Genomic DNA, 12,048 nt, shown 5'->3' with positions numbered 1-12,048 from the left:
CGGACCGAGCGTTCCGGGCCGAGCAGCTGCCGGCCCCGCAGCCCCTGGCGCCCCGCCTCCGCCCACCCGGCGCGCTGCAGCCGAGGCTCGTGGCAGCGCCCTGCCCCAGGCTGCCGCCGCTTCCCAGCGCCGCAGAGCGGCGGATGACGCCGCGGGGCAGAGCCCGGCTCTCGCGTAACCGCGTGCCTTCGGGCCGGTGCTCGCTCTGCTTTTCCACATATTCAAAGCCGACGCTTTCGGTTTTATTGCAAACTCTGCAAAGCTGAGAGCCCTCGTTTTATTTGAGTTTTTGCTCCCGCAGTTCTTCTTGTTCTGTTCCGAGCTCCGCCAGGCCCGCAGCGCTCGCCTCCCGTCCCGCGGCCCCGCGGTTCGGAGCAGCGCCGCGTCGGACGAGCCGAGCGCCCGCACCGCCCCTCCGAGCTCCTCGGCGCCGCCCCGCGCGGAACCCGGGGAGCGGCCCCGGCACGGGGAGCGGCCGCGCCGCGCTCCTCCCGCGCCGCCTGAAGGGGCGGCCGACATCCGCCGGGTGGGCCGCGCCGGGGGTGGGATTTCCTGTGCCGGAGGTCAGCCGCGGCCCGGCCCTCGCTGCTGCCGCCCGGCCCCGCTGTGCCCGCGTCCTCCCGGCCGCTCCTCCCGGCTCGGACTCGCTCAGTGATGTGTAAGCCACAGGATGCCCAGCAGCACCGGCAAGAGGTTTAAACCGACCAAATACATCCCCGTCTCCACGGCGGCCGCCTTGTTAGTGGGTTCGACGACTTTATTTTTCGTTTTCACGTAAGTACCACCGTGGGGGCCGGCGGCTCCCCGGCCCCGCTCCCTTTCGGCCGCCGCCGGGCCGGGTTAGCGGCGCCGGAGCCGCCGGCCGTGCGTTCTTTATGTAACCGAGCCCGGAGCCCGAGGAGCTGACGGGTGCGTCGAGATTTGCTCGAGGGAAGGAGCGGGGGATGGGGGGGGAATGAAACTTTTTGTTGCCCCCGTTTTCTGTCGCTCCCGCGTCCCCTCATGGCAGAGCGCAGTGCCGGCGCTGCGGGGCGGTGGTCCGGCCGTGCCGCCCAGCGCGGGGTTCGAGCCGCGGGTGGCTGCGCGGGTTCGGCTGTGCGGGGCTGTGCGGGCTGTGCGCTGGAGCGGCCGAGGGCTCGGTGTTGGTGTGCGCGTGGCCGCGTTTTTAACCTCCTTAAGTTGTGCCGTAATGTAATGCTCGGCGTTTCACGGCGCTCCTTACTGGTGCGGGTATCGTGGCTCAGCATGCAGAGTGAAATGCAGATGTCGTTTTGCCAAGCGGTTTCTTAAATCAGAGCAGCGTTTGACGCCGAGCAGTGCTCTTGGCTTAGTGTGACGTGATTACTGGCTGCTGGCTTTAATGCCTCTCACGCTTAGGGATCGCCGAGCCCTTTCAGGATACCGCACCGTTTCAGCTGGTAGAACCGGTATGTGTATAAACCCATCCTTGTCATTGGGCTCCTCATCATGGCTGGGGCCTCGCGGGCACACGCAGCACACAAGTTGCCTTTGGCCACAAACTCGGCTCACAGCGTGCTGTGTTTATTCTGTTCACGTGGTTTCACAATCAGAAAAAGGGATCTTAATGCCAGCATTTTCCTGCACCTGGAGAGATGGGTGCATGCTGAGGTTGTCTCGGGAGCTGCGTGTTGCTTTTCATGTGACGCTCTGAATGTGTGGCTGTGATGGATGTGCTGCTGTGCAGCCCTTGGCTGTTACACCCTGCCATGGCAGCAGGGTGCCGCGGGGATGTCCCTGTCAGAATCTGTCACTGTATGGAGGAACAGTTTGTAGTCTGTTACCAAATCTCAAACTTAATCCCGCTCTCTGTTTGCAGTGAATAATTACATGCAATATCAGATACTTTTAGGATATCTCCATATTGTAACTTGGCCTGTGCATCTTGGAATGTTAGTACTGTGTCAGAGACCATCCCAGACACACGCTCCGTGCTGCTGCCAAGCTGTGTCTGTGATGAAAATAACACTTAACTGAGCAACTGCTGTTAGGCAGTCTCTGAAGTCCTGTCCATTCAGAAATACTTGGACAGATCTGCACAGATTTGCTGTTGGTTTTTTTCATCCTGAGCAGTTTTAGTGATGTCTGTCTTTGGGAGCAAAGCACGCGGTGTGTGTACTGGTAGCATCTTTTCCTGGTGGGTTTTTCCTTTTGTTGTGACCCGTTACTTTAGGCTGTGCAGACTGCACTTTCCTGGTGCCAGCATGCACTGCTGCTGTTGGTACACACCCCAGTGGTGCAGCAGAGGAGGCACTGCCTGCTGCCGCTTCAAGCTCTGCTGCTCATATCAGCCTGCTTGCTGGTCGCAGCACCGGAACTTTACCAGGTGATGATTTACTTGAGTTTCGGCTCATTTCTTGTTTGTGTTGTTGAGCTCCGAGGCCGCTCTGTCTGTTGAGGACCTTATCTATACGTAAGTGCATGAAACTGGCCAAAGGAGGGGATTCTCACAGCAGGTTTTGGTGCCGATCGGCCCAGTGGGATGTCACAGAATCCACCAAATTCAGCATGTGGAAATGAATAATGGATGTTAATGTATGTGGAAAAAGTGAATGATAATTTTAAAAACTGCTTACTGAGTAGGAGACAGCGTGCTTTCTGGGCACTGCACGAGTTCCTCAGTAGCTCTCTGAGCCTGCCTGTGTGCTCAGCCATGCACGGTGAGGGCCTTCTGCTGGGTGGAAAGCGCCCTGAGGCCAGGGCTGGCATCTAGGCATCGTAATCTTTATCTGTAGCTGTGGGCCAAACAACTTTGCTAAATAGTAGCACCTGAAGGGAGTTTGAAATACATGCTGTGCACTGTGATGTCGTGGTGGTGTTGATCAGTGGTATGATGCATTAATTTGGGAAGGTTCCACGAGAGATGCTTCTCTATTCTTTTTCCTCGGCTGACTATCCAGCATTTGCTGTGTCCCTGTGGTATTCCTTCTGGTTCTGTGAGGGGGAGCTGAGCTACTTAGCTGTTGCAGCGCTGCCTGGAAAAGCATCTGAGAGCGGGTGCGTTGTGGGCCCTCAGCTCCCCTGTGCGCTCCTCTGATAATAAACAGAGCTGTGTGAGTAGGTGGTCTGGTTTGTCACAGTAGGGGAGTAAATGTGCATTAACTGTAAGCGTTGCGAATGAATGCATACATAGTGCTATATATAATAATTAGGTTAATTTACTTATAGGAACAAATCAAATGGCATAATGAAGGAAGAATTCTGCTTAATGTTACCAGAATCCAGAGTGATTCAGCTGCAGCACATTGAGCTTTATTTCTTCCAAAACCTTTCTTCCTTTGTATTTTCATTAAGGAGAACAGTGTAAACCATTCCAACCCAGTCTGGGCTCTTCTGCCTTGGATTGCTGGCTGCTGTGATGTAAGCATTAGTGTGGTCATCCACAGAACCCGAATCTCGTCAACTTTCCAGCTTTACTTTCCAACTTTAGGTTGTGTAACTGCAGTATTAGTAGAGATGGCAACTTAGCTGTTAGTGAGCATTATGCTATAAAGCTTAACTTCACCCAGTGAACGATGATGCTGGAGCTGGTGATGCTCTTCACTGGTTCAAACTGTGCTACTTACTGTTGTTTCTATTGCCAGCATCCTCTCCATTTCAGCTTAGCTGCAGTGCCTGCATGTGTAGGTGCCTAAGGTTGTATGGAAAAACTGTGGCTTAATTTAGTCATGAAAATAAAGAAAACAAAGTTCTTCAGTCTTTTGCCGAATACAGTAGGCTATGAATTTCTGGTAATGGCCACGTTGTGACTTTTCTGCAGCATGCAGTCAGCTGGACATTTTGGAAGCATGGCAGCAACACGGTGTCTGTAACAAAGACCAGGGTGCAATACTTTGATGCGATGGGAGTTGTGCTACTGTGTGTTGAGTTCTCCACCAGGATGGCATGGGTTGTTTTCTGGGTCAGGGCACCACTGAGTGAAAACTCATTCAGCCAATGCTGAAGATGAGACTTGAATTTTGCTTACAAGTCACAATGAGACGTAATCATAGGGGTATGCCACAGACACACACAGCTGGCACTCTGATGGACCTTCTTACTAAACCACACTCTGCTGCTTGAAGCCTTAACCTATTTCTGATTATTATTATTATTACTTTTATTTTTTCACGTGCCAAACCAAGGCTTTCTGGCACTGGTGAGGAGCAGCTTCGTGCAGGGTTTGTGCCAAGCCATGTGGATGGCACTGGAGAGAGTAAGAGTGTCCAAAAACGTGCATTGGTTTAATTAGGTGAATGTCATCACTGAAACAAACACTAATTTGGGAATTGTAATTTTCAGTGGAGAAAAGGCAGGTATTTTTTAAAAATGTAAAACTAAGGAGAGATTTCAGCTTCCTTAGACAGTTTAACTTTGAAAGAGGTAAGGCTTTACCGACTGGCCATGTTTGTCAGCTTCTGAAAGGATGTTATTCTTGCTATGCCAAAGCAAAGGCCTTTTAGACTGTGGCAATTTAATCTTGATATGTAATTTTATTCTATACTGTATCTAAAACTTGTCATAAAGGATTAAAAAAAAAAAAAACACAAAAAGCAGGACAGGAGAATGCATTTAACTGAAGTGTGAGAAGTCTTTTTTAATCATTCCTAATGCTGGAAGGGAGCTGGGTTTTCTGGCTATAGCCGGGAGAGTGTTATCATTGCTTCCACGGGGAGCAGCAGAGCTGACAGCACAGGGCACTTCTGTGAGCTAATACAGTTTTTTCCTCAAGGGAGGAAAAAATGGTGTTTATGTTCAGCAGGAATATTCTCTCCTCTCGTAGGAGAGAGGAGCTGTGTCTCATTGCGGGCGGTTGGCGGCTGGGTGCCTGCAGTGGGGCAGCGCTCTGCTCTGCTGCAGCCATCGCGGTGCCTTTGGAATGCTGCGTGCAGATCCAGGTTTGAAGCCCAAATAGGTAATGCAGGGAAAGCAACGTCCTGTCTGTTTTCCCTAGTGAGCAGAGATGGAGGATGTGGGTGTATGGAAATAGGGATGAGAGGCTGCCTGTGTTAGACCAGGGTGGGCCTTTCAGCCTTTGTGCACGAATACACAAACAGCTTTTCTGTTTTTCTTTAAGGTCTTTTTTGGGATGCTATTTTAAATGCTATCCGTGTTTATCCAAATATGCTGCATATGTATCCTTTTATAAATAGAAGCAGGCTCTACAAAATGGTTCAGATGGTATGGGAGCTTACTTGGCTGTTAGCAGTGTAAACTGAGGGATGCTACTCCTCAAAACTCAAAAAGAAATGAAGACAGACACATTTGGTGACCATGGACTTGTGATTTTTGAGGTTCGCTACCTGAGTCAGTTGCTATTTGTACATGTACCTTTTTTGGTTAACAACTTATTCTGTTAGGTAATACTTCTTAGCTGAAATCGACTTCAGGATCCTGTGGCACTGGAATCTCTGTGCGTGTTTTCATGGGATGTGTGATGGACAACCGGAACAAGAGCTATGAAGGGAAACCACAGATTTTGTTTAGCTTGCAGCAGGAGATGTCTGGAATAAAGTAATACAGTGGTATAGACTGGTTAAGGGCATGGAACAGATGCATGCTGGAATGGGGAGAGGCATCTTTAAAGCTGAATCAGTGTATTTCTGTAAATGCTACGAGAGTGGAACATTGATTTAATGTCCTTTGAGTCAAGCCAGCAGATACAGGATTCCTTCCTCGCTGAGCCATGTGTAGCATAAAGTTGTGCCAGGCTGCCAGAGAGCGGCCATCGCTTATTGCATGGCAGTGGGAGTGCCAATGAAGTTGGAAGGAAGAGGTACAGGGACTGAAATAGAATGCCATAGGCTGGAAAACTAGTCATCCTGGTTCCTGTTTTGCTTTAGAAAAGGCAGTTTTGGGGATCCCAGTGTGGTGTTTGCTGTCGTTCATTTAAGTGAGTACACCACAACTGTGTGCTGCATTCTTCTTCAATGAGTAATCTATATCCAGAAAATCAATTTCTTAATCTCTAATTGTTCTTCTGTAGTTTCTAACGTAATTAGCTACATTTGCTTCAAAACTGTCCAAAGTTACTAAACTTCTGAGCTCTCGGCCTGTTACATAGGCAGTGGTGGGTTTGTGGATGCTACAGAATAAACAGTACAGTAACACAGATATTGCAGTGGTTACCATGGTTTTCTGTTTGTGAATCTGTAAGTGCAGAATTTGTTGTCCTCAAATGTGAAATCATGAAATATCTTTCATAAACACACGCTGCTGTGTTTTGATACCTAGAAGGGGCGGCGGAGCCATGTGCAGAACACGAGAACCCTTGAGTTTTAGACCTGAAGCTGAACACCAAAGCAGTTGTTTGCAGTGTACGTGTGCACCATTTTAAAATGCTTTTTAATCCTGTATGAAGTCACGTAATTTGGAAGTGCTGCCCTTTGGCAACTGGATATAAGTTCTATGGAGCAAGGTAGCAGTATTAAGATGGGATGAATGAGAAATGGAGATTTTTGTCAAGCTGCACATGAGATGATGCCATTGTTTTTTGAAGGGAAGAGCTCATGGAAGCTGACCAGCCAGTAAGTGCCTTGAAAAGAAGGTCCATGTGTGCCATTCTGAAGTGACTGCTCTCCAGGAAACCTGGGTACAGCCTCAGACTGAATTAATAGCAGAATGGTCTTAAATGAACAAATTAATGTGTAAGTTGGAGCCTGACAAAGCAAACTTGAAACTGCCTAAATGTGTAAGGGCTATCACAAATAAAGTCAGACAAAGCCTTATTCTCCCAAGATTCTCAAAACTAAATTGGCATTTACATTAGCTCTCTTTCATGTCTTCAGGGAAATAATGCAGTGTAATATCTGTATCAACACAGCTTAAGTACGGTGTTGAGAATACAAATGCGTGGACGTTTTTATAAACAAGTATCATTGTAATTTAAATTCACATCAATCACAGAAATGCTTTGAAATGAAAAGGTTCAGCTTAAAACTTTTGTAGCTACTCCTGCTGGGGGAAGGCAGGTTTTTCCTTCTGGAAAAGCGTTTCCTTGCTATCGGAAGTTATTTGGTATTATTTTAATTGCTCATAATCTCCTTTTCGATTTTTATTTATTTATTTACTTTCCTCACGAGTGGGATCTCATTTTACGTGCTCAGCTTTCTCTGCAGATTCCTTCCCTAGCAGTAGGCCTCTCCAGGTGTGCCAGGACCAGCAGCAGCGCTGCTCCCTCAGCAGGCAGCCCACGCCGTGCTGCAGCAGGGCTTGCAGGCGGCCTTGGGCCAGCAGCTGCTGCGCTGCAGGGCGGGAGGTGGAGGTCGGTGTGGGCGGAAGCTTGTTGGCTGTCTTTAGGAGCTTAATGGTTACAATGTCATGCTTAAACTTTCATTTGTATGTCATTCCACGTGGGTAAGTCCTTTTGCCAAACAGTATTTCTTGCGCTGTGTTCCAAAGGCCAGTGGGATTGAGCTAAATCTGTGGTTCAAGAGCTGAAAAATTAATGATTTCTTTTCTAGCCTGCTGTGTTTGATCTATAATTCATATCTGGTAAAATGAGAAATGGGCTTTTGAGTTAGCCATTGTTTCTCCATTTACTAGCTGGGTGTTTGTGGTGGTGGTGTTTTTAATTCATCCCTCACAGGATGTCGGGGTGTGAATTTCGGGCCATCGAATGCACCTGAAGGAGGAGGCTGTTCAACCCACATTTTCTTCATCTGTCATCATCTTTTGTTTTGTTTTGTTTTATCCCTGTGATATCTGCCTCCAAATGACACAGCTGTTGTAGCACACGGCTGCACGGCCCTTGATTTTTAACGTTGCTATAAGAGCAAAGGATTCAGGGTTACGAGATACAGTGAAACATCTGATCCTGTCTGTTGAGCTGGGATGGTTTGTGTGGGTTGATGCAACAACTTTTCCGTGTTGAAACTATCCTCTCCAAAGGGGTTGGCCAAGGCCTGTGTCTTCCTACCCACCAAGTTCTGCATTCTTAGTCTGAATTCACTTGATCCATAAACACAAGCGGAATTTGTTCTGGTGAACAGGGAGAGAGGTCTGTCAGCTTGCCAAGTAATTGTCCTTGAATGCAGTGGAGCCCTGTTTAGTGGAATGGTGCCCTTTTATTTTTATTTTATGGTGATGAATATGCTTGTTCTTTTGTTTGCTTTTTTCAGAGTGATGTTATTTATTTTTCTTGCTTAAACTGCTTTGGAAATGGGGAAAAGATATCTTAGTGTAAATCCACTTGGCTTGCAAAAAAGCATCTCATCTTGCCAGCTTTCTTCTTAGTTCCTATAGAATTACTGTTCTGTTGGGCTGCTTCGACCATGGTATATGTTGTAATATGTCTCCAGAACAGTGCACTGTGCATGCACGATGGGTGGATTCCTGCATGTCTGATGAAGCATTGATTCTCCGTGCTTGTGAGTCCTGCCAACACTTCAGTTAGGAAACTTAAGGTTTTAATGTACATTCTGTCTTTTAGTCCCAGTTTGGCCTCATCTTTTGGAAGACATTTCTCTGGAACAAGTCATGATGTACCAGGATTTTTATAACATAATAAAAAAAGAGAGTTTATACTGAGATAGTTAATTAAACAGTCTGCTTATAATTCATATTTCTCCCTTGATGTCCTTTCTCACTCTTGCTTACCGTTCCTGTTCAGAAACTCAGTGAAGGTGTATTAAAAGAATTAAAAAGATGGGATTAAAACATGCTTCTGATCTGACGTGCCACTTAAAATCTCACTGCAAAGTGATTATTCCTGGGTATTCACCTGACTTGGTTTAAATCCCTGGGAGGGCTGTTGATTGCCCCAGCTGACTGCATTACTTCAGCTGTGTCCATCATCCTGCACTTCCTGGGCCTTCTGAAAGAGGACTGAACTCTCCCTTGCCCAAGGTCCAGATCATGTTCTGTGACAGGATGACGACCTTTTCAGCAGAAAGTAAAATAGAATTTTTGAACTTTGCTCTTGGAAATAACTGAATCCTTGTGGTTAGGACCTTAAGGAGAAAGAAACATTTTGCTTGGAGGAGAGAGCTAGCAGGAAGACTTCAATCCAATAGTTAATTTAGCGAAGTGATTTAGGATGGAATATATCATACAGCACTGCTATATATCCGCACGCTGTGCCATCAGCAGATGCCTGGACAGGCTCTCATCCGCTCTTCCAGTGGCTGGTAGTCTTTAGATGCTCCATTCCTCAGTTTTCCATCTGGACTTTGTAATTTTCATGACTTATTCCAGAATTCAGGCACCCTGGAGCAGACCTGTTTGGTGACAGTTTGGCATCGCTTCCCTTGCTGTGGATGATCACCCTATCAGGAACTGCACTGCTGCGATGACAGTTTGCTGGAAACCATGCACAGATTCAATGGAAGTTGGCTGAGCCCCAGCTCCACAAATTAGTGGTCAGAAGAGACTGTAGGGCACGAGTCTATGCAATTTGTAGTGTTGTCTTGATTCTTTTCTTAATTAAAGCTTTAAAAAGTGTGTCAGCAGAGTGCCAAGGACAAGAAATGATCAGCTCAAACATTTCATTGCAACAGATGATGCTGTTCCATATTCTCACAGGAGCATGGCACGTGAATACAGCAGTTATTTTTTTGTCACTTTTGTTCACTTTACGGTCATCAATGCTTTGAAATACTGTAAATAGTCTTCATAACAAATTCCGGTTTTTGCTTTTTTTTTTTCCCTTCTCAATTCCTTAAGTTTTTTTTTCCCCGAATTCTTTTAAAGAGTAGCATCTGAATGATTTTAAAGCCAGAGAAAAACAATTACACTTTTTCTTAGCTGCTTTTTTTCTGTAAGGCTGCTTTCTGTGAGGTTTCTCTAACATGTAAGGAAGCACAGTTGCTTGCAATTCTTCATAGATCTAGTGAGGATTACTAGAATCTGCCTGGCTAACTTCAGGTGAGATCATCTATATCCTTTTATTGTTGTTCTTAAGCATCAAGCTTTTGAGTTGCTGCTTCCTCAGTGCTGCACGTGTTACTGCTCCATCCCAGCCTTCAGTATGGCACTGCAAGGGAAGGACATGGCAAGATGGAAGCGTGGAAGGTCAGAGCTGGTGATGACAGTAATCTGAGAACTGCACCTCTGCTTAGGTTTAAGTGTTTCCTATAGAGTTGCTATTTCATGGCCTCAGGTTTTGGATGTGTTCTCTGTGGTAGGATTGTGCCACATGCTGGGGCCATCACTATAAAGCAAGTGTCAGGACCTCATGCTGTTCCTCAAAAGTGTTTTGCACACTCAACTTGATTCTTTCATTCCCAACCCCTCTGCCTCCTCCTGTCCCCCTGAGCAGCACAAGAGGAAGGGGAATAGAGGTTGCAGTCAGTCCTCAGCAGTTCCTTCTCACACCTTCCCCTGCTCTGCTGTGGGCTCTCCCGGCTGCAGTTCCTGTCAGGAGAACTTGCTTCTATGTGGGCTTTTTTCCAACATGCAGAGTAAGGCTGAGAGCCCTTTGTGGAGAACCCTAGGATGTGAGCTTAGCTGTAGGTAATGCAGTTCTATTTATGTAAGAATTTTTATATGCGGAAAGAGACAGTGAGGCAGTGGGAGTGGCAGAACAAAACAAGAACAAAACAAAGCCCTTCTGACCTTCTTCATCCTCGGTGGAGCCATCCAGGTCAGTCAAACAAGGAGGAAAACAAATTTTCTTAATTCTTTCTGTAAATCAACCTTTTTTTTTTTTTTTTTTTTTAGTAGCTCTTATCAGCACCCTCTCCAGAGAAGTCGTCTAATGTGAATGCGCAGTGATGGCTCACAGCTCTCTGAACTCCTCAGAACTTCCACTGTGATTCAGTGAGTCATGTAAACGTGACTTGTTCAGATGTGACTCAAGTATCCTCCATGTGCCTGGGCTCCTGAGTCGCTGCTCTGTCACGGGCTGGGGGCTGCCGGCATCCAAGCTAGCTGTTCCCTTCATGGACAAGACATAAGGAGATGGCCGTTCTCCCTTCTTAGCGCCTGCTGAACGCTGGGTTTTGGTTACAAGGCTGAACTGTGGAACAGACCTCCCAGAGAACGTCTCTGCTCTCTGGGGCAAGGGAGCAGAGCTGAGAGCTGCGAGGCTGCTTGTGGAGCAGTCCGTGTAGGTGGGGGGACAAAACATGAGATAATTAACACATTTTCTGGGGGAGTGTTTGAGTAGCTTTGGCAGCTCTAACCTGCTGTTGGAGAGTACAGAGGACTGGACAAGGAGGAGTGGTAATCAGTTAATGTCAGGAAAATCGGCTAGCTCAAAAATTCTGTGAAAAACTGAGCTTCCAGAGCAGAAATACTAAAGCTCCAGCTTAGTTTGTAGGGTATTTCATTTTCTTTTCTCCTGCCCTGAGGCGCTCCACCATAATTGCCTTTGCTCATGCTGCACCTGTCAGGAGCTGACAGTGTTGGGCTCCAAACCTGGTCGGTGTGACAGCGGTGTGTTTCACCCTGCCAGAGTGGAGCTGGCGCATGTCCATCCTGTAGGACTTGTCCCAGCCTGCCAGCTTTTCTTCTTCCCAGTGCAGAGATAATGCCAAACTGCTTTTTAACTATTTTCCCTTTGGCTCATCTCCCCCATGATGAAGTTTGAAGTGATTTCTGCATTCCTGGTATAGATACGTGAGCAAGGCTTCTTGGTAATTTTTTTCTGGTGCCAAGAGACTTGGTGGGACTGCCCAGAGCCTTCTGGTGAATGCTGTGTGCAGGGGTAGCTATCAGTGGGCACACTTGGCTGTAAAACACGATCTGCATGTAGACACAAGCTGGAACACTTATTGTAGACAGTTTATCCTTGCTTGTGGTGAGTTTACTGTGGCACCAAGAGAAAACAAGTACTGGAGAAAGGCATTTACAGGTTTGATCTGAACGTTTCTTTAATGAGAATTACTCAGCTGGTTTTCACTGGATGAGATATGCAGAAGTCCTATTGCAACAGGGCCCACCAGGATTTACTTGTTTTAAAGATGACTGTTGAGTATAGCCAGATTCGCCCTGTGTACCTGTACACCTCTTGAAAATACCAACTTCTTCGCAAGCATTCTGGAAACTAGGAAAAGTCTGCTGTGGCATTCTGGATCTTTTTTGAACACTTGGCTTTTTTAATGTGGTTTC

General features: G+C 47.1%; 1 protein-coding gene across 4 annotated transcripts in view; it reads left to right on the top strand.

The window, feature by feature from the left end:
• The first annotated feature begins 587 nt into the window (after positions 1 to 587).
• ZDHHC8 (zinc finger DHHC-type palmitoyltransferase 8) overlaps positions 588 to 12,048 on the top strand; it is an 88,259-nt gene continuing 76,798 nt past the window's right edge. For all 4 annotated transcript variants that reach the window (XM_042865608.1, XM_042865606.1, XM_042865607.1 and 1 more), the window contains exon 1: positions 588 to 774. In XM_042865608.1, the coding sequence (XP_042721542.1) occupies positions 671 to 774 (104 nt within the window). In that variant the 5' untranslated portion in view covers positions 588 to 670. The remainder of the gene's footprint in view (positions 775 to 12,048) is intronic.

This window comes from Lagopus leucura, unplaced genomic scaffold, assembly GCF_019238085.1.
Source record: "Lagopus leucura isolate 7727_CA_CO unplaced genomic scaffold, USGS_WTPT01 Super-Scaffold_806, whole genome shotgun sequence".
NCBI classification, from domain to species: domain Eukaryota; kingdom Metazoa; phylum Chordata; class Aves; order Galliformes; family Phasianidae; genus Lagopus; species Lagopus leucura.
Note: the sequence above shows the minus strand (reverse complement) of the source record. Positions and strands in the feature narration are given on the sequence as shown.